Here is a 22,466-nt window from a genome sequence, read left to right as displayed (position 1 = left end):
TGTTATTACTTGGTTTTGCCAGGACTGGGGTTTGAACTCGGGGCTTTGTGCCTCTTAAGCAGCCATTCTCCCACTTGAAACACGCCCCCCCAGCCCCTTTTGCCTCAGTTACCTCTGAGGTGGAGCCTCCAGTTTTTGCTGGGGCCTCTTATCTATAGCCTCCCACAGCTCTGGAAACACAGACACACACCACCGCCATCACCACCGCACCCGCCGTGCTGCTTGGGATCTTGCTAACTTTTTGCCCAGGTTGGTCTTGAACCATGATCCTCTCTACTTCCCCCTCCCATAGCTGAGATCACAAGCATGTGCCTTCACCTCAGGCTCAGTTAGAGATTTGTTTTTTGTTTTTTTTTTAAGGTACTAGAGTCAAGTAACAAAGCGTCAGACTGACTTGTAACTCTTCCTCTGGAGTTTTCCTAGACACCGCATGTGTGGGATGGGGGGGGGGTAGCGAGAGGATGTGTGCATAGATGCTCCCCACCCACACGAAGACTGTGCCAACACAAAGCTGTGAAGTGGTGGGGCTGGGGCGGTGACAGTGATCTTACTGCTCTACAGTCACCTGGGAGCTGCCGGGAGGAGGAGAACGCGGCAGTTTCCCTGCTGGTCCCGGGATTCTCAGGAGAGAGAGGAGCCCTTTGCAGGCTCACAGGAAGTCAGATACACAGGGAGGCCCATGGCCGCTGTCCATGGTGCTGGAATAGAGCGGCAGAGAGCAGGACGAAGGCCATTGTGTCTCTCTGCCCCGGAGAGGCATGGAGGAAAAGAGAGGCATGCTCCTCACCCACCAGACGTTCACCACTCGTGCCCTGGCGTGGAGGGAGGCGGACGTGGGAAGCTCAAGCCAGTAACTCTCACAACAGAAAGAAGCCTGAGACGCAGGCCAGCCACGTCAAAGCCGCATGTGAATGGCAGCTGGCTTTCATGCACCTGGTGGCGGCGGCGGCCACAGCAGCATTTCTCTCCCGGCTCCCACGCAGAGGCCAAGGCCTTCATCTCCAACTCTGTTTCATCCCAGGACTTCGGCTGCGGGATGGGAAGTGCCGGATGGAGTGGCAGGCCTAATTACCCTCTGCTGGGGACGGATCTGTGTCAGCCAGCCACATCATAAAACCCCATGCATGGGGCTGTGATGCTCAGGGTGGGCGAGAGATCAGGGCCTGTGGGGTACGAGTGTCCTGCACAAGGCCAGCCCCCGGGGGTGAGTACCCCCCTCCAAAAAAATGCTAAGGAGTCACAAAAATGTATAGAAACTCAATCTTTTACCATATATACACATGTATAAATAATATGTGTGTGCATGCATATATTGTGTGTGTGTGTGTGACTTTTGGCCACATGGCCAGCTTGGCCACAGCTGCCTCTCTGAGTGGCCAGGCCACACCTCGCTGGGTGTCAGGATTCGACAGTAGCCTTCGAGGGCTTGTGTAGTTTCTGAATATGCCACAGTCCCACCTTGAGGGCTAATCACAGTGAGGTGACGGGATTGTTAGGATCGAAAAGTGACGGGATTGTTAGGATTGAAGTAACATGCATTTCCCCAATCAAGCCAACGTTCCACTGCTCAGTCCATCCGGGAGCTTCTTGGCTAGGCAGGAAGGCAGGAATCAGAGTCACGCCTCCCTCCGGCTCTTCCCGACACACCTCTTTTACCAAGCCCCGTGCCTGGCACCACTGGCGGAGGCCGCCCGTGCAGGCTCTGGGAAGCGCAGACCGTGAGTGCGAAGCGAACGGAGGATGCTATTGCCTCTCCCCCTCCCCCTTTCTCTCCCTTTTCAAATCAGGACTTCATGCTTGCTAGGCAGGCACTTTACCATTTGGTCCATGCCTCCAGCCCTTTTGGCTTTTAGGATAGTTTTAGAGAGAGTCCTGGTCTTTTTTTCCCTCCATTCCCAGCCCCCTCCCAGCAGCCTGGGATCATGATCTTCCTGCTTTCGGTGCAGCTGGGATTATAGGTATGCACCAAACCCGGCCTGTTTGTTGAAAGGGGTTGGGAGGGTCTTGCTAACTTTTTACTGAGCCAGCCCTGCACTACAATCCTCATCTTCACTTCCTGAGTAGCTGGGATTACAGGTATGAGTCACTCCTCAGGGGGGTACTGCTGCATAACTGGAGGGACGATACACACAAAATGAAGAACACAGGACTGAACATTTGGTAAAAGTTCAAGTGGCATACTCCCCTGTTATGGCCATGGTTCAAGTGGTAGCATACCAGCCTTGCACATGAAAGCTGAGAAAGAGCTAGAGGCACTGGGTTCGAGCCTATAGAATCCCCAAAGAAGGGAAGGAAGGAAGAGAGAAGAGGGGGACAGGGAAGGAAAAAGCTATTATCTGAGAATCATCCTGACATTTGTATCCCCCAAATGTACATCCTGTAAACCAGTCTTCCATGTGATGGTTGTGGAGGTGGGGTCTTCAGGAGTGATGGGCCAGAGTCCTGTTGGCGGATGAGAACCTTCATGCAGAGGACACTGCGGACCGCTTGTCCCACACACCGTGTGGACCCGGAGCTCAGACCCATGAGCCAGGAGGCAGGCCCTGACCACACTGCATCTTGAACTTGAACTTGGGCTCCGGAACCTTGAAGATCAACGACTGCAGCCCAGCCGGGTGTTTCATTGTAACAGACGTCCCTCCCGGGTCTGCTGAACTCAGCGGGACGGGAGCTGAGAAAGGGGCTGCATCTGGGGCTTCAAAGCATGGTTGGCCGAATGTGATTTATTAGCTAACACGTTAATTATGGGAATCAAGCAAGTAGGCGTCACTCGGGGTGTGACTGACCACCTTAGACAGGAAAGAGTACACGTAAGGAAAGACCATGTTTGAGCTCCTGAATGGATGCTTCCTGACACAGCCAGGTAGCAGGAAATCACTGCACTGAGGGAGAATTGGGTGAGGGGAAGAGACTGGGAGAGACTGAGGCACGAGAGAGAATCGGGTGAGGGAAAGTCCACAGAGAACCCTGGAGAGACTGAGGCCGTGGGAGCAGACCAGCTCCCTCCACTGGGCAATCGTGGGACCGGCACACAATGCCAGCCAGAAGAAAACCCTCACCCCCAGCTTTGAACCCCAAGACCCAAGCCTGAGACCCAGATGTGTGAGCCACGGGGACACAGTGTCTGCCACAATGGAACCACAGACTCAGACAGGGAGGGGAAAGTAAGGCCACTGGACACTCCAAAACCCTCTTGAAATGACAAAATAATGGCATTTGCAGGGAAATGGATGGAGCTAGAAGGAATCATGTTGAGCGAGGTAAGCCAAGAGTGAAGAGACAAACAGTACATGGTCTCCCTGATAAGTGGATGCTAAATCCAAAATGTTAGGTGATACGACAAAACTAACAGGACTTAAGAAACAAAGAACTCCTGCTCATCTGGTTGAACCACTACTAAATATCCCCATGCTGCTGATCACATGTATGGTGTATAACATGTGAACACTGTTATATATTACAGACTGTGATAGACAATTTGCTCCAGGAAAGTTAGAATGAACTTGTGACTTAGAAATTATGTAATCACTTAATCACAATCAAAAAAAAGAACTTCGGGGAAGGGAGGGAGGGAGGGGATGGTAGGGGGAAAACAATGGAGGGGCTAACAATGTTCAAGAGGAAGTGTACTCATTACCTCACTCATGTAACTGTAACCCTCTGTATAGTATCTTTACAATAAAAAAAATTTGAAAAAAAAAACCCTCTTGAGCCACTGGGCATCTTTTTCAAGTCTGGTTTTGTCTCGTTTTCTCCTGTACAACGTCCGGTTTGCATGTTACGTGTGTCTGGACACCTGGCCATGGCTTGCTAGTACCCAGAAGATACCCAATACTTAGTCTGCAGTTGCACTGGACTGCTAACTCAGGCAAAGTGAACACACACACACACACACACACACACACACACACACACACACACACGTGACAGTATGGAAGGAAGATGCAGCTCCCACCGGCTGAACAGGTTCAGGGCTTGGAAGAGTCAGAAGCTACAGAGCTGAGCCAATCTGGATCCAGCCATGGTCGAAATCGGTTCTGACGAGGACCACAGGAGGTGCAGGGTGAGTCTGACAGGGAAGGGCAGAGAGAAGCCATCTACAAGCCAAGCCCCTGCGCCTTTCTGCTGAAAGTACAAGCCACGTGTCTAGGTGAAAAGCTCGCCCTGGCATATGCCAGCGTCTCCCCGCTCTCCAGGCCTCTGCACCGTCCTTCGCGATCCCTTGCTGCTTTCCAAACATGACAAGGGAAACATCCGTGCTTTGTGGCCGTCTCTTCACAGCAGCTCCCCTAGCTACAAGCTGGACACCCTATTTATCTCAGGGCCACAAGCAGAGCTGAGATGATTCGACTCTGCCATAAGGCAGACAGTCATTTCATGGCCTGTTAATTCCTGACGCAGTAACGACAATATCATTCCGACTTTTAAAAGAGGTGCCTTTACTTTGTTTCTTTTGTTTTAATAGGTGGCCTAAGCACCACCTCTCACCAAGCCGAGTTCCCCAAACACCACCTCGTGACCAGGGCTGCGGGCTGCAGCCAGGCCCCCGGCGTGAAGATAGCTCACCCCAAAGCCGAAGCAAGCCCTCAGAGCAGGGATGGGTCGGCAGCACCAAACCTCCTCTGTGTGACTGGAGATTCCCGTCGGCGGTGATGGGCCGGGCCTCTCTGCCCCGGGCTGGTCCGTTCCACTGTGTAACGGGCTCTGGTCCGGCACAGATCCAGGCTCACACAACTGTACCACACACCAAGATCATCTCCTGGACCCAGAGGCAGGCCCTCCGCAGCCTGGTGAGCCTGGGGACTGGGTGGGAGGGAGGCCGCCCCTGGGAGGAAACAGCTGGTCTGCAGAGAGCTGGGAAACACATCGGGCCCTGGGAGACACCTGCTGCTGAAGTCCCCTGTGCTGTTTGCAAGAGAGCCTGTCATTGTTCCGTGGTATCCCTCCTCCCTCTCTGTCCCCTGATTGGCTCACACCATGCTCCACTGCCATTAGGACCCTCCTTCAGACTCCATGCAAGGCCTTGTGGTTGGTGTTCCTGGCATGGCCTCAAAACCCTCACTGCCCAACACATGGCTGAAGTCTGTACTAAATCAACATGCATGAAGACTTGATCTGAACACCTGTGGCTCCTACCAGGTGTCAGGAGCACCTGCTTAAAGGGCTGAGTAGGATCTGCAGAGCCACGTAGCCCCGGGTTCCAGGCCCAGCTCTGCCACTGACTTGTGACATTGCTGTGGGTCCCAAGAGGCCCGCTCTCAGAGGCCCGACCTCCCCATCTGTGACGAGTGAGTACGGACAGGTCCTTCGCGTGAGACAGTCCGCCTCGCTCACAGAACCTGCACCAGGCTGTGGGTGTCCCCGCGTGAGGTTGGGGACATAGCGTCTTGGGCCTCTTTGGGAACCCAGCAGCCACAGGAGTTGGAGATGTTTGGGGAGCTGAGGGCCAGCTGGGCTGCTAAGACTCTCCGGCAACTCTTGGGAGACTGGGATGGAAACCAGACATGGTACTGGCCGGGCGGCTTCTCAGCCAGACACTGTGCCCCCAACCAGGTGAAACTCTCCTGGGCCTCAGCAAGGCCTAGAGACCGGCCTGTCCTCTGGTGGATGTCACCCCATGGCTGTGACCACCCCGGAGGCCGGGCACCCCTCAGAGCTGACCCTTGGCTGTCAGGAACCTTGTCTTCCCTCCCTATCACCCCCGGAAGCACCAGATCGGCAGGCAGCAAGCTGGCTGGGAGCAGAACCTACCTCGGACCTGCGAGGATGTCAGCCAGAAAACGCTGGCACGGCAGCCGCCTCCCTTCCCTCCCTGCTAACCTCTGTCATCTCCGGAAACCTTATCTTGCTGGCTCCCCCTTAGCTGACAGACACAACATCTGATCAGGGGACTCACCAGCTTCAAAAGTGGCCGCCCCATCCCAGTTCTGGCAGAGAAAATCACTGTGTACCCGGGGCCCTGGTGCCCCCCTCCAGAACAAGCGGAGCTAGACTGCTGAGCCCGTGCGCTTCCCTGATCAGACTGGAAGTTTCTCTGGCCTGAGGGAAGGCTTATAGCACAGGAGATGTGAAAGGCTCCATCTTGATGTCTTTATCATGCCCTTGAATCAAGGAAACCAGCTGTGATCCAGCTGTGATCGGAGAATTACAGCTTCCAGATTGCTGGCCCAGCCAGCCAGATGACCTGGATAAGGGTTAGCCAATGCTCCCAGTGCCTGTGTGGTATCGGTGCTGATCCAGTCCATCCAGGGAGAACGCTGGGCCTGAACTCGGGTGGCCCCTCCTCCTGGGGGAACGCGAACCCTGCCGTCAGCCCCATCGAAGTTTCCCAGGTGGAAGAGACTGCCGCTGGGCACGCCAGGCCAGGTGCAAATAGAGCTAATGTAAGAGCCATGCTGTCAAGGTGTGGGGTTGATCTTGTCTGAAAAGAATGTCAACGCTGTGTAAAAATCCATATGGGTACCGGTGGCTCACGCCTATAATCTTAGCTACTCAGGAGGCTGAATGTTTTGAAACCAGCCTGGGCAGGGCAATGTGAGACTCTTATCTCCAATTAACCACCAAAAAAAGTTGGAAGTGGAGCTGTGGCTCAAGTAGTAAGTAGAGTGTCGTTTTTGAGCAAAAAGCTAAGGGGCAGCGTCCAGACCCTGAGTTCAAGCCCTAGTATTGGCACCAAAAACAAAAAAATCCATACTTTTTATATTTCCCCAAAAGATTCTTATTTACCAAATGAGAAGCCCATCCCCATCAATAACTAAGAAAACTCAAATTCGAATTTGCCCAGGATAGCAGGTTTCATCAGCAAGTGCTGGATATTGGGCGGGTGGGGGGAGGGAGTAGATTCCTATGCCAGTGTGGAAGTAATTAGCAAGTGTGGCTGACAGGCATGTATAAGGACACTTATGGAAACAGTATTTGTAATGCTAAAAATCTTCTGGGAGGCCTCTTCAAGTCTGCTGGTAGGAGAGCAGCTCAAATGTTTATTCGAGGAATACTATACCACCATTCAAGGAACCTAAATATCAACACAACTCAGCCTCAGCCTGTGATGTTAAGTGGAAAAACACAAGCTAGGCCACAGATCAATTACACAGGATCCTCCCCGATGCTAAGGGCTCAGCTCTGGTCCAGTCTCCCCCAGAGTGCATCTCCCTCTCACTGAAGCCCACTCCTGGTCCCCAGGATGTGCATCTGAAAAGTTCATCCGTCTACCCTTCTCCACACTGTTACTGGCCCTCAAGTGTGGAGACATGGTAGCCTCTTCCTTTATACCAGGAGTCTGCGTGGGCAGAGAATATGGCTCCCGCTTCCTGTAAAGATGCCACAGCGCCTGGCCCAAGTTGGCACACAGAGTCAGTTATTTACTGTCTGGTTTAGTAAGATAATTTTCTAAGCTGAATGAGAAAGCCTATCTTCCCCTGCCACCCCCTCCCCCACCCAACCCCACACAAGAAGAAGCCATAGGTGGTCGCCCTTCCCCAAGAACCCAGAAACACAGCGTGTCATTTCCTGCATCACTGGCCAACGCTCATCCAAGCTGCCGCCTTGTTCCTGTGTCCCTCAGTCACGCGTGCCAGGACACCGTGGAAAACCCCGCGGGGCTGCACCCCTCCCAGCCTCCCCACGATGAGGGGCCAGGCTGTAATCTGTAAGTGTAAGAACCACAAATAACTCCCAACATAAATACAGCCTAAAAACACCCATAAATCATTCCGATTCCATCCCGGTGACAATTCTAATTTATAACAAGAGGCAAGAGAATGAACACTGTGGCTTGCTTCTTTCCCTGGGCTTTTGGAGCTGCTGCTGAGGACGAATCCACCCCGCTGTTTCTTACAACCATGAGTCCCTGATTTACGTATTACTAAAGATGAAATATACCGGAGGCCGCCAGGCACAGGGCTGCGTGCTGTGGTGCGAATTCCTGCAGGCCCTGGGACCCCAGCACCAGCTGCCCCCTCCCTCCTGGGCTCCACCCTGGCTTTCCTTCACTTTCTACTCCTTCTGCCATTGCAGGAGATAAGGGTCCTCCTTAGCTCCCCACAACAATGGCTGATATATTTGCTCAGGGTCCTGGAGGTGGGCCCAGGGCAGCAGGCTTGGCTACCCTGCATCTTAATGGTTTGTGCAGTCAGTTAAACCACGCTGGGCAAGCCCAGAGCACAGGAGTGTGAGGGAACTCGGCCTTCTCCACTCAGGGCTTTTCTTCGTACATGATCATAAAGCTTTGTTGTTGATGCAGTAAATTACAAAAAAAAATTCACATAAAACAAAAGTTCTGCCTCCCTTTCTGTAGAATGATGTATTTCTTTAAAAGCCATTGGCTGTTATTTTTAGCAGACCTCAAAACACATAATGAATACGGGGGAGGGGGGGAACAAAGTAACAACAAAGTGTGTCCCAAATACAGAGAAGGGCCACACACAGAACTCAGGTGGGGCACAGCCCTTGCTACCCACCCTGGCATGCCAGACACTCCTTGCACAAGTGGATCTGATGCCTCCCTTTGGCCAGTTTGAAGCACCAGCTGGGTCACCTGCCACAGCATCTCTGTCCACATCCTCAGGGAAAGGTCCTTGGCAGGATCCATAAAGAGTGAGGCGTGGGTGCCATCAGCTCCCAGATCAGTGCCCTCCCCCTCTGGGGAAGGGACTCCGGCTCCGGCCAGAAAACACTAGCTATCAGGCAGTGGAGAGCCCCAACCACAGCTGGAACCCCAGAAGCGGCGTCCAGGGGCCAAAAGCTAAATTTACTCATGATCCCAAGACATTTCTGCAGATTGGACTCCACCATACCCTGCCAGAAGTGCACACACCTTATGATCACAGCTCTCCCCAACTTGACACACCCACAGAGAGACGGATGATCTCTCAACAGAGGGAGGAACGGCTGCACTACTGTGTTAGGAGGCAGTGCCCAGGGGGTTTGCGAACACAAAGTCTTTTGACAGAAACCACCGGCATCCAATGACTCATGGTAACCTGAAAATGATATCTGGGGACAGGATAAAGCCTTTTCTCCTTTACCTCGACTCCCTGGACCTTGAGTTTCATGTGGTCTTCTCGGGTCGTTTTCCCGTCTTTCCTCTTTTTCCAGCAATACCCATCTTTCCTGTACTTCACTTTCTTCCTGTTGTAGAGAATCATTGAGCCATTCTGTGGTCTGGAAACAACAAAGGGTTAAGTTACCAAGAGAAGCAAGCAGGAGGGAAAAAAAAATGATGAAGAAAGATAGCATAGGCCAGTTGTTATTTTTTTTCTTTCCTAAAATTCTCTACAGAGAAAGCAATATTCCACATTTTGCTGGGAACATAATTTTTCACCTTTTATTGCAGCTCCGTGGATTAACTGTGTTTTATGGCCAGCCAAAATTTGCTTGTGGATTTGGTACCTAATGAATTAAATGTGTCAATGATAGGCTTAAAAAAATCCCCTCAGTAATAACCACAAACTAATCAGGATATACGATGTAAGGGCCCAAGCTGTGTACTAAAAAGTGGGCAACACACACACACACACACACACACACACAAAGCAAAGAGAGCCGGGGCTGTCATGGCAAGCCTGCAATATCTTATCTCTTGTAGACGGATTTTCTTCACATCTTTTAATCCATCACCCAACATTAGGAAATAAATAAGTTGAACGCAGACGCTAGATGACTATGTTAAGAACAGACCAATGGAACACTGAGTCGCCCGGGCCAGCGGCTCTTGATTCATCGCCTGCATTTAGATTACTTCGAGACACAGAAGCGCATCACCACCGTCCTTCCCTAGCAAGCTAAGTACCTGATTTGTTCCCATTTGGGCCTCGGCTGTCAGAGGTCTCCAAAAATGCCAGGTAAACTCATCTATTCAGCCCACAGACAGAGTACCTTAAGAGAATTCTTGCCTCCTTGCTAAAGGCTAAAGGCTTGGCTGACCATTCTTGGGAGGCTTAAAAAAGGACACACAGAGCCCCAAGTTTTGCAAAACATAAAATAAAACAAAACATAAACAAGACACCTACACCAGCGACAGAGAACCAAAAATTATTATGTGCTTTTTTTTTGGTAGAGAAGGAAGAAGAAGGGTAGGCAGGTGGCGGGGCAAGCCACATCCAGAGTACAGTGGCAGGTGTGGGCAGATGAAGACAGCCTCCTGCCCGCTAGCCAGCATGGTCGCCCCTGTGGCTGATGGCTGGCAGGGAGAGAGGCATGCTGAGGAGGCTGTGCAAGAGGCACTGCAGCTCACGCTCAGAGAGTGCTTTCCACAAATGAGGCCAACGGAGAGGCTCCTTTCTGCTACTGCTCAGCTGAGCGGGGCAGGAGAGACCTCATCAGCCAGCCCCCGGCCCCTTTGAATGGGGGGCCCTGAGCACCGGCCGGGGACGGCTTCCTAGTCCACGGCAGGCCCCTGTGGGCGGGATGGCTGCAGCTGCCTGTGGCTTCCTCCCAGCCCCACGGCGCCGTTCAGAGGCCGTGCGAGGCCTAAGCCTCAACTCCATGGAAAATGACAGACTTTCCACCGTGCCTCCCAGCGCTTCATTGTCTCCCGGTCAGGGTGCAATTGGGTTGTGTCAGCCTTGGTTTCCTCCCTGGGCCTGCGCTGACTCAAACAATCAGGAAACAGCTCTGTGCTCTTGTCAGCCACCTGTCCTCGCTTACCAGTCTGCCTGTCTGTGTGGAAAAGCAACGCATTTAGAAGTTCCCACTTCTAAACGGCTCACATGGCCGGGCTGTGCCTGCCTCCTCCAGCTTCTGCCGTGGCGAGGCCCTGGGTCTCGTCAGAGCACGGAGAGGCGTCTCTGCTCTGAGAAGACCCACGGGACGTCCCCCCCCACATGTCCACCCACTGTACCCCAAACCCCTATCTCAGAAGACACAGTGGAGGCTGGAGCAGACGGGCTCCCTGTGTGGCCCACCCACTCTCAGGGAAAATGGAGACGGGGCTGTGGTTCAAGTGGAATGTCTGTCTGCTAAGGTATACCTCCTATCAACCCAGCCCAGCTCATGACTTTGTTTTTTGGTTTAGATTTTTGTGCCAGAGCTGGGCCTTGAACTTTGGACTTGGCTCTCACTTGGCTTTTTCAATTTTTGCTCAAGGCTGGCCCTCTAACTCTCGAGCTGCACCTCCTCTTTCGGCTTTGGGGTGATGAGTTGGTGGTAAGTGCCTCCTTTCTTAGAGCTAGCTTTGGACTGTGATCCTCATAGCTCAGCCTCCCGGGCAGCTAGGACTACAGGCATGAGCCACCGGCACCTGACTTTTGATATGATTGATTTTTTTTTTTTACTTGCTCCATCCTTAACCAAGTTCAAATCTAGCCAATGAATCTCAGTAGCATCTACAGGCCATTTGCCCCCCCCCAAATGTGGTAGGGCCCAGAGAGAGGGGATCCCCCCAAATACTGTCACATGCGGAGTCAGAATCGCAGCCATGCCTGCCCTGGGCATGTCCCACAACAGCAGCTTTCAACAGAATCATTGTTCTAACTTGCAGCCGTGGGCAGCTGAACTGTGCAGACCACTCTTCTTATTCTGGAAGAACTCGCTTCTGCCCCATGTGACCCCAAGGTGGAGGCCTCAGGCCGTTAAAATGAATGAAAAACAGACTCAGCATGGGGGGGAGTGTGTGATCCATGGGCCCAGAGGCTCTGTCAGCTCCCCAGCTGGTGGGGAGAGAGGGAAGCAGGAGGGGAGGGGAACAAGGTGGCCTTGCAGAGGGACAGGCGGGCCGGCCATCCTGACCACCGAGCCCTACCCTGGGGGGCTTCCACAGTCCACGGCCCCCTGAGCAGCTCAGGGAGTTAAGGAGCAGGGCTGCTGCAGGATGCACGGAACGCGCCCCCGGCCATCCCTCCCGCACCCAGCCCGTGCTGCCGGCCCGGTGGCACACAACACACGCCTAAGTCCATCCACACCCTCATCTAGATCTGTGTCACTATTTGAGGTTCACACGCCGAGCCCCTGAGGCAGGAGCTCGGGTACAACCGGAGCTCGGGCCTGGCAGCATCCCAAGGACACCCGCGTCACCTGACTCCACCGTCACCCACACAGCTCTGGAGCGCGGAGCCGGCCTGGGCCGACCGGGTGCTCACAGCCCTGCAAGCGTCCTCACCGAGGGACGGGGGTTGGCCGGTGGAGGCCAGGCAGTCCCCCTTGTGCCTGTGGTGACTCTGGGGCTGTCTAGACATCCCCAACACACACACACCTGTGTGTGTGCACACACATGTACACACAGATAATAAACACATATACACATACATACAGATACATAGAGATACATACAGATGCATGCATCTATACACATACACGCTGTACACATACACACATTCATATACACATGCACACATGTACATTCATACACACAGCACACATACATTCATGCACTCATGCACACACATACACACCCATGCATTTATACACATATACACACAAATGCACACATGCACACACCTATATTCACACATGTACACACATACATATATACATATGCATGTGTGCACATGCACACATATACACGTACATACATAACACATACACATATATGGGCATATGCACATGCATGTACATATCCTCATGCATGCACACACACACACACACACACACACACACACACTCTCTTCAGTTGAAATTGCCCTGTATCTCTACCCAGCCTCTCTTGTCTTGAAGCTCCAGCCACACAGCAGTGACTTAGAGAGGAACAAGGGCCCTGTGTTCACCATTCTTTGCTTCCTGTTTCATCTCCAAATGCCCTCCTGGGTTTTGCCAGGGTCAGCTCCAGGCGCCCGCACCTCACTTCAGGGTCTCCTCCTGGGAGAGGCTGGGCCACGGCTGACCAATGCTGAGAGCCTGGGGACACTGGAAGCCCCACCACTGTGGGGCAGAGGAGAACGGGAGAAACGAGGCGACTCGCAGCACAGCTGCATTGTAACAGGAGGGCACCAGACACTCAACCCTGCTCCCAAGAGACAAGCAAAGCCCAGACACCCAGAGATCCTGAGATCAACAGAAACCAGTTGCAAATTACAACAGTGAAAGCAGACACTGAAAATACAGGTTATTGGCGGTAAGTGGGTGGATGGGTAGATAGACACAGGTAGATGATAGATGGATTTATGGACAGCTATATTTTCATGGAGAGATAATAAATGGATCCATAGATCATTGACAGACAGACAGATACAATAGAAACTGAGATAAAATTAGAGGATAAGGCCCTTCACAGGTGGCTTTTCCCCATAATCCGGCTACTCAGGACACTGAGGTCTGAGGATTGTGGTTCAAAGCCAGCTTGAACAAGAAAGTCTATGAGACTCTTCAATTAACCAGCAAAAAAAGGCTGAAAATGGAGCTATGGCTCATGTGGTAGAGCACCAACCTTAAGCAACAAAGCTCAGGGACTGTGCCCAGGCCTGAGTCCAAACCCCAGGACCACCCCCCCCCAAAAAAAGACAGAGAGATTGGGACAGATGGATGGATGGATGGATAGATCGATAAAGGAATAGTCCCACTTACTAAAGAGAAAAACAAGACAATGGGCATGAATTTACCATGGAATACCTTAGAAACCTAGAGAAAACTATAGGAACTTTCTAAAAGACAAAAAAGAAGAAGCAATCTGTGATACATAAAAAATGTAACAGGCCTTCTCTAGGATTAAGGGAGACCTCAAAAATATGAATCTTCCCCCGAGATAATGTGACCATGGCCACGAGACTCTTATCAGGTTGTTTTTAATTGATATCAAGATTCTTCCTATAAAATTTATAGGGGAAGAAGAAATAGCAAGAATAGCCAGACAAACCTCAAGGGAGGGGCCCTACCAATAGTTCCCCGAACCGTGAAACCTCCAATTTTCATAGCCTGGGGGTGGACACATGAATGAACACAGACACGGAGCAGGGCAGACCATCTCACGTCCACACAGTCAGTATATGCAAAAACAAGGAACACCAAGTCAGCTGAGATGGGACTATAGAAAAGATGACAGGGTAGCTGTCTGTGCCTGCACCCTACGACAGCATGGATTCTAAATGGCCCAACCATCTCCCCTTGATATACAAGACCACGATATAGAAGAAAAGCTGGGTGAATTCCTCTATTACCTGAAAAGAGGCAGGGGAAGGAGTTTCCCTATTGGGAGTCAAAATTGGGCAAATAAGGAAGATGGGGTGCATCTGTTGACATAAAAATAAAAGTGCTAGACTCTTCCCCCAAGGGCTTGCATGATTCACAGCCGCTGGGTGCGAGCGGGGCGGGGTTCTGATTCCCCGCATTCTCCCTAAACACTTGGCATTCTCTGTGGTTTGGATTGTAGCCACCCTTGTGGGGGTGTGTGTGGAGGTTTGCGCTTGCATTTCCCTAATGACTAATGAAGTTGAGCATCTTTTCATGTGCTTATTAGCTATTCATACAATTTCTTTGGTGGAATGTCTGTTTGAATCTCTGGCCCGTTTTTAATTGACTTGCTTGTCTTCTCACTTTGGAGTGCTAAGAGCTCTTTACATAAAATCTGGAAGCAAGTCCTTTATGCGATGTCTGGTTTGCAAACACTTCCTCACAGTCCATCATTGGTGGGTTTATTTTTCTTAATGGCATCTTTGAAACAAGCAAGATGTTTTCCTTTTGATGAAATCCAAGTGATCCATTTCCTCTTTTTATGAATGAACGGTGCTTTTAGTATTCTAAGAAGATTTTGTTGTTGTTGTTGTCTACTTACAAAATCTCTCATGTTTCTTCTAAGAAAACTATTCTACTATATTATGATCTTCTCTCTAAGATAACAGACTTTAGATCTATTATTTTGCAGAAATATTTGTATTTGTAAGGGAAGAGTCTATGTGGATTTTTTCTCAGGAGTGTATTCAATTGCACGGTATCAAGAGAGAAAAAGTATAAATGAAAGAGAGTGGAAATTAATGACAATAGAAATGTATGACAGAGATGTAAGCCAGTGGGAGGGAGGAGGGTGAAGGAGGGTGAACGAAGTATTTTATTCACAAGTGAGTGACAGGGGGTGAATCTGATTCCTGCACACTATATTCACATGTGGTCATGTCAAATGAAACCTCCTTGTACAACGGATTGATGCTAATACAAGAGGTAAAATTATTTTTTTTCAAAAATAAAAGCCTACTTCTTTCCCCCACTGTATTGCTTTTACATTTTTGCTGAAAATAAATTGAGCATAATGATAGGCTTTATTGTCTAGACTTGATATTCGCTTCCATTCCTTAGGCTTCTGTCAGCACCGGGCATCTTGATTATCGCAGCTTCCTGTGAAGTTCTGAAATCAAGGACGGTAAGTTCTCCACCTCAGAACCTTTTCAAAATCATTTTGGCTTATCCTGAGTCCTTTGAGTTTCCGTAGACAGTTTAAGATTTGCTTAATGATTTTAGAGGTGGCGGATTTGGGGTGGGGGGAGTGGGAGGGGAGTCTGCTGGGTATTTGATAGAAGTGGAGTTGAATCCAGAAATCAATTGGGGGATAATTTCTATCTTAATAATATTGAGTCTTCCAATCACTTCCACTGAAGTGATTTTAATTGCATTAATATGGCATGCCTCTATGTCGATGTAAATCTTCAATTTCTCTGAGTTGGACTCTGTCGTTTGCAAAGTACAGGTACTAGAATTTGCGAGTTAAATTCATTCTAAACACTTTGTTCTTTTTGGAGCTATTTTATAAGTGGAATTGTTTTCTTTAATTTCATTTTTGGATCGTTCATTTCTACTACATAGAAAGATAATTGATCCTTGCATATTGACTTTAAATCCTGTGACCTTGCAAAACTTGTTTTAAACTTGTTTTATTACTTCTAATAAAAGGTTTTCTTTTTTTTGTTTTGATAATTTTGTGGATTTTCCACACATATAATCAAATAAACCATGAGTAAAAATTTCCACTGCAGATGGTTTTATTTCTTTTTCTTACATTATTGCATTGGACCTTCACTATGACACTGAGTAGAAATGGGGAGAATAACACTTTGTTTTCTTCCTAATCCAAAGGGTAAATCAGTCTTTTACCTTTCAGGATAATTAACTCTATCAAAGACTCAAAATAATTTAAAATGGACTGAAGAACTAACTTTAAGAGGCTCCCACTGATCAAAGATGGGACACTCAGCATCAATAAAGAGTAATCGTTACAACGGACTAAATGGACATTCAATATGCTTTAATCCATGAGCTTGTAACGATCTTAAAACAAATGACAACAAAAACTCACAAATTATTCATTGTTAGTATATACTAGTGATCCAAGACATCATTTTCAGAAAAAAAAAGTTAGAAGGCAAGTCAGTCATTCATCCACCTTCCCAGTGCAGACTTCTTTTTGACTTAATCAAGAGGAAGAGAAGAAACTTTCTCTGAAACAGTACTCTAGCCAGGCCAAGTACAGTGACTCACACCTATTTGGAGTCTAGGCACTCAGTAGGCTGAGATTGAGAAAACTTGATGTTCGAGGCCAACCTGGGAAAAAAAAACTTCACGGGATCCCATCTCAATCAAAAATAGTTGGGATCGATGGCACACACCCCTCATCTCAGCATAGATAAGAGGATCACAGTCCAGGCCAACTCTGTGCAAGAAGTGGGACACTACCTCAAAAGTAATCAAAGCCCCTGGAAATGCCAAAGCACCTGACTAGAACGCACAGGACAGCGAGAAATTTTTTTAAGTACTCTAGCTAATGAGGATGAAATAAGAGAATTACAATGTCACCATCTTGTAATCTCAGCTGGATTAATGGTGGCTGATGTCAAAAGGGAGCAACGTGGTGACATGAGCCTGTCATCTGATGAGAGTTTAGTTTGCTGTTGCAAAAATAAAGAGTTCCTGAAATTAAACCCAGCAGCTGATCAAATCTCCCCCTGGAGGCTCTGGAACACAGCAAAGGACAGGAGGAGGAAATCAAGGGTGTTAGCCACACTCTAGAAAACTCCATAGGACAAATGACCTGGCTTCTTCAGTTCTTTCTCTGAGAAAGAGTGGGAGAGAGGGAAAGGGGCCACAGATATACACCAACCAACAGCAATGGACACCCTTATGTGAATATCAAATGAGACAAAGGAACTGTGTCTACGTACATATACATATATATGGTATTTGTCAAACAATTGAATTCTGAACATTGTGCAGATGCTGGATGATATTCAGAATGATTCATCTTAAGAGATCTTGTAGTACAGTAATTATTTTTTTTAAACCACTGATTGTTTTTAGAGACAAATAGTGAAATATTTACGGACAAGGTTAGATAATGTGCGAGGCGTGCATCCGGGAGGCAGGGGTGGTGGGTGGGGATGGAGCAAGACTGGCCAAGGATGGCAGTGGTGGACGGAGTGAGCACATCTCAGCTCACTGTGCTCGCCTGGCCACATTTGTGCTTGCTTCTGTGATAAAAGGTTCTTGAAGACGGCCAGCTGGGCACCAGTGCCTCACACCCGTAATCCTAGCTACTCAGGAGGCTGAGGTATGAGCACTGAGATTCAAAGCCAGTCGGGGTACACCAATCCAGGAGATTCTTTATCTCCAATGAACCAGCAAAAAGTGGGGAGTAGAGGTCTGGGTCAAGTGGTATAGAACCAGCCTTGAGCAAAAAAGCTAAGAGAGCAAGAGTTTGAGATCTTGAGTTCAAGTATCAGCAGCAGAAGAAGAAAAAGAAGAGGAAAAAGAGGAGGAGGAGGAGGAGGAGGAAGAGAAGGAAAGGGAAAGGGAGGGGGACTGAGGGAGGGGGACTGAGGGAGGGGGTGTGGTGCATTGTGGGGCAGCTGGGACAGGACACCCACCATAGGAGAGACTGTCTCTGAACGTGAGTCCTGAGCACTTGCCTGCCCCAGTAGGATGGGATATGTTCTCCTGGTTGGGTGTGACAGAAGACAATGAATAGCTGCCCATCAGAGGGATGCTGTGTTCTTGGGAGACAGTACATAGGAAGTTACGAAGCAGCTGGGTATTGGACCCAGGATGGTGTCCAGGTACTTTTCAGGATCTAGCCTTAGACATCAATGCACATCCAATAGATCTGGCTCACAACCTCTCCTCCTAGGATTTCCCCGCCCCTTTCCTGCCACTCCCCGATCATTTCTCTAAAGTCACCAGCCCTGATTTCAGAGGACAGCCTGTGGAGGCCCAGCCTGCTGCTCTTGGTCTGTGGACCCGTGCAGTCCTGCCTGCAGCTGCAGTGTTGACACGCTAAGCTCTGTGCAGCCTGTCAGCTTGGGCTCTGCGGGGGCCAGAGAATCTGTCCCTTAGAGCGTCCCTTTAAGGACAAATGACATGGTTGCTTGGAGTGGGATTCTGCGAACAATGTCCAGATGGCTTCTAAACAGCCAACATCTCAAGCGATTCTCCTTTCTGCAGCTGGAGCCCCTGCTCTGGGGCGCCTCTACCTTCTCTCTGTGTGCCCTCGGCCCTGTCAATCACGCCAGCAGCACGTTCACAGGCCCGGCTAGAGGAAAATGCGGCGTGCGCAGTTCCAGCCCCTGCAGGCCCCGACCCCGGGGGCAGACCGCAGCATGCTAGAGCAGCGATGCCGCACTCAGGGCCAGTGCTAAATCTCCGTTCCGGTGGGCAGTTAGGAAATGGGAAGTGCCACCCTTAATCGCATCCCACATTCTTTATGCCCCTGCTCCCTCCTGATCTCTTCACCTGCACCGTCAGCAGCAGGTGCCTGGACCAAAAAGTCAATAATCACCATGCTGACTGCCTGACAATCAGAAGAGCTGCCTTTCACCAACCGTTCATGCGTGCTAGACCCAGGAGGAAGCCCTTGTGAGAGCCGGGCACCTGTGGCTCACACCTGTAATCCTAGTCACTCGAGAGGCTGAGATCAGAGGACCAAGGTTCAAAACCAGGTCCAGGCAGCAAAGTCAGAAAGTCCGTGAGACTTTTTTAAACTTCTAATCAACCATCAAGAAGCCAGAATCAGAGCCGTGGCTCTGGTAGTAGAGTGTTAGTGTCGAGGGGGAAAAGCAGCTTAGGAGCAAGTGAGCAGGCTCTGAGTTCAAGCCCCAGGATCAGCACCAAAAATAATAAGCAAAGCCCTTTCCATGTTCCATTTGCAGCCCACAGTCGCTCTGATAGCTGGGTGTCAGTGGCCTCATATGAAATGAAAAGAGGAGAAAGCCCAGAGAAGGGCAGACACTTAGCTAGGAAACTCCGAGACAAAGGAATCACCCCATTGCCTCTCTTCCTGAGTCTGAAACATGGGTGCTGCACCGTAAGCAATGCCATCTTGTCCCCACCATCCTCTTCACGCCTTGCTAGGTAACAGGGACATTTCACTCCATTCTGAGAACCATAGACGAGGCACAGGTCATTCCAGAACTGTAGGTACATCATAGCTGGTTAGAATCCAGGAAACCCCTGTCCCTCACCCCTGATGGTTAAGATTGTCCAAGTCTGGGAAGCCTCCACCCCTCATGGTCCCCACTGGCTTCCTAATAAAGACTCCCCATCCGGCCTCTCAAATATGGCTTCTCCGTCTCTCGCAGATCGAATCCCCTAGCTATCCATTCCTGGCCCATTCCAGCCACCCCCTCCTCTCCTTCAAGCCACAGCGAGGGCTCGTGGCGGAAGGAAGGGCTGTCAGAGCCTGATTTAAATTGTTCTGAGGGTCCTTCCTCTTGTGGAAGGGAGGAAGGAGGCTCGGCGAGAGGACCGTCTCCTCTCCTTATCTCCTTCTCCCACAAACCCGGGAGAGTGCTCATTGATGACTGGCGTCTTGCAAGGTTGACAGAACACCAGACGGAGGCCTGAGAAGCTATTGCCGCAGACCGGATCTCACCGGAAGGGGCTAGTTTATTAACCCGCAGGCCGACGTCAGAGTCAGCTCCTCACGATTTGGGGGCCGAGGAGCCAGAAAAGCCAGTCATGAAGATTCTGTGTCCTGCCCTCCCCACTGGCCACTCCAGGATATTGATGGAGAGGAGGGGGTTGGGGGGGCAGGTAAGGAAAGGGGCTGACAGGCCCGGCCGGCATGCAGTCTGCCAGATCTGAAAACCAATTAATTGCTTTTCATCATAAATTCCAGCTGGGGCCATAGAAATACTAAGGATGAGGGGAAGGTAACACCAACTTGCTTGCTTTGAATAGCTCCTTTTGCGGGGGGCAGGCTAACCCCAGCTTCTTTGCATTAAACTAAGGGTACATGGAAACAGCAAAAGTAGTAATGGCTGGGTAGATTCAGAGGCTTCAACAACCCCCCTCCCTCATCTCCAGGAGCCATGAGGCTCCCCAGATGGTGCCCATTCTTGCTGCCTTTTGGGTTGTGTGTTTTTTTTTGAAGGTGAGCCAGTCCCAGAAGCCAGTGCCCCACACCGCTCCTTCCCTCCAGGATGATGTGCTGCAGGTTTCTGCATAAATGGAGAGACAGCCAGCAGCACTTCCCTGCGGCTGGTGCTCCACACACTTGATCTTCTTTAATCCCCACTGAAGTCTCCAGGAAGGCCAAATGAGGGGAACCCTCTAGAACCGGGGGAAAGGGGGGCGGGGGATGGGGTGGAGAAGGTGGGGAGCAGCTGCTATGGGAACTCATCGAGGCCGGGGCTGGTGGAACTCAGCAGCACACATTTGGGTGTTTTCCTCGAGGATCCTACATGTAGGTGGCTAAGATTTGTTCATCTCCATTGTCACTGGAGGTCACTAGGAAGAAAATAAGAAACCCTTCCCCCCCTCGCCCTCTCCCCCTCTCCCCCGTGCGCAGAGACAGCATGGCCAGGAAGCTGCCCAGAGAGAGTCCACGGGGACTCATTCAGGGCTCCATTCCAAGAGCTCCCCAGGGCTCGGCTTGAAATTCTATTATGACATTCGGTGATTTATTCAGTTAATATTTATTGAGCAGCTAATATGGGGCCAGGCCACTGCACAGGGTAGGCTGGGCCCTACAGCTCTGTCCCTTTGCGGCTGACTCTGAGTCCTGCCCTGGGGGGGGGGAGGCCCCAGGAGAGAGAGCGGATGAGGCTGTTCACTAATGGCAGCAGAGAGAGGGGATGGGCAGACTGGCAGGGGGAGGGGTGTCTCTCCCCCTCGAACACAGCACCAGGGCGGAGGCAGGTGTGAGGTAAAGGTCCAGAACTTTCCATGGAGAGAGAAGACAGCCTGGGCCCAGGCCTGCTAAATATGCCTGGCGTGGCACTGGGCAGACAGCAAGGTGAGGCCAGGGGCCGGAGATGGAGTCCAAGTGACGTGGGTCCTGGAATGAGGTGGATTTCATCCCCACTGTGATCAAAGATACAAACTAACCAGGCACCACAGGTGTGCCCGTGGGGCTTGAACTCTGGGCCTGGACGCTGTCCCTGAGCTCTTCAGCTCAAGGCTAGCGCTCTACCACTTGAGCTACAGTGCCACTTCTGGTTTTCTAGTGATTTGTTGGAGATGAGAGTCTCAAGCACTTTCCTGCCCGGGTTGGCTTTGAGCCGTGATCCTCAGATCTCATCCTCTTGTGTAGCTAGGATTGCAGGCGTGAGCCACTGGTGCCGGGTAGGCCCCCCACATCTTAACATGACAACGGTATGACGCAAGCCATCCCATCGCTCAGGTAACACCACAAATGTGACTTTGAGAAGAGCAGCGGAGCAAAGCCTGGGTGCCAGGTTGGGGCAGGGGGATAAACTTCCCCATCATTCTAATATATTTAGCTAGATGTCAATCGCTCATACCTGTCATCCTAGCTACTCAAGAGATTGAGATCCGAGGATTACAGTTCAACGCCAATCCAAGCAGAAAAGTCTCAGACTTCTCTTTGATTAGCCAACCCAAAGCTGGAAGCAGAGGTGTGGCTCAGATGGTATAGTGCCAGCCTTGAGCACTGAAGGCCAGCACCTCCGGCTCTTAGGTCAAGCCCCAGAACTGGCACACACAAAATATCCAGTCACTGGTGAGGCAAAGGAAAGAAGGGCAGGATAAGACAGGATATCACACACAGGACTCAACGCCTGTGCAAGAAAGGATCTTCTATTCCTGGCTCTTGTCTAACTGCAGCTGCAGGAGCCCCGGCCCTGCAAAGCGGCGAGGTCCTGGCTCAAGTGCCTCCCTCGGCCTGGTGCACCTTCATCCCACCAAAGCCCCCCCCCCCGCCTCCTCAGAGGACCACCTCCAGGCCCCTCACCTGTCAGATTCCAACACCGATATTTTATTAATAATCCAATGTAAATCAGAGAGAAAATTAATGTGTCATCTCCTCGCAGGAAGGACTAAACATCTCAATGTGAGGTTCTATTGACGCTGTCGTTTATCATTAGCATGCAGTTCAAGGCCAGCTGCCCATGTGCTGGTGGGGGCCTTTAAGACAATGAATCTCAGGGAATTAGCTTCTGGGCCAATTACTCCTGCTTCCCTCTGCCTATCTAGGAGATAAATTCTGTCTCAGTAGGAGGGAAAAATAAGGAAGAAGAAGAAGAAGAAGAAGAAGAAGAAGAAGAAGAAGAAGAAGAAGAAGAAGAAGAAGAAGAAGAAGAAGAAGAAGAAGAAGAAGA

The 22,466-nt window shown here is 50.5% G+C and overlaps 1 protein-coding gene across 1 annotated transcript in view; it reads right to left on the bottom strand.

Annotated features, from left to right (window-relative positions):
- Camta1 (calmodulin binding transcription activator 1) overlaps positions 1-22,466 on the bottom strand; it is a 704,439-nt gene that overhangs the window by 356,619 nt on the left and 325,354 nt on the right. Inside the window, exon 5 of the mRNA XM_013034731.1 lies at positions 9,027-9,162. Coding sequence (XP_012890185.1) covers positions 9,027-9,162 — 136 coding nt within the window. The remainder of the gene's footprint in view (positions 1-9,026; positions 9,163-22,466) is intronic.

The sequence above is a fragment of the Dipodomys ordii genome, unplaced genomic scaffold, assembly GCF_000151885.1.
Source record: "Dipodomys ordii isolate 6190 unplaced genomic scaffold, Dord_2.0 Scaffold6, whole genome shotgun sequence".
NCBI lineage: Eukaryota > Metazoa > Chordata > Mammalia > Rodentia > Heteromyidae > Dipodomys > Dipodomys ordii.
The sequence above is the reverse complement of the archived record's forward strand: the minus strand, read 5'-3'. Positions and strand labels throughout refer to the sequence as shown.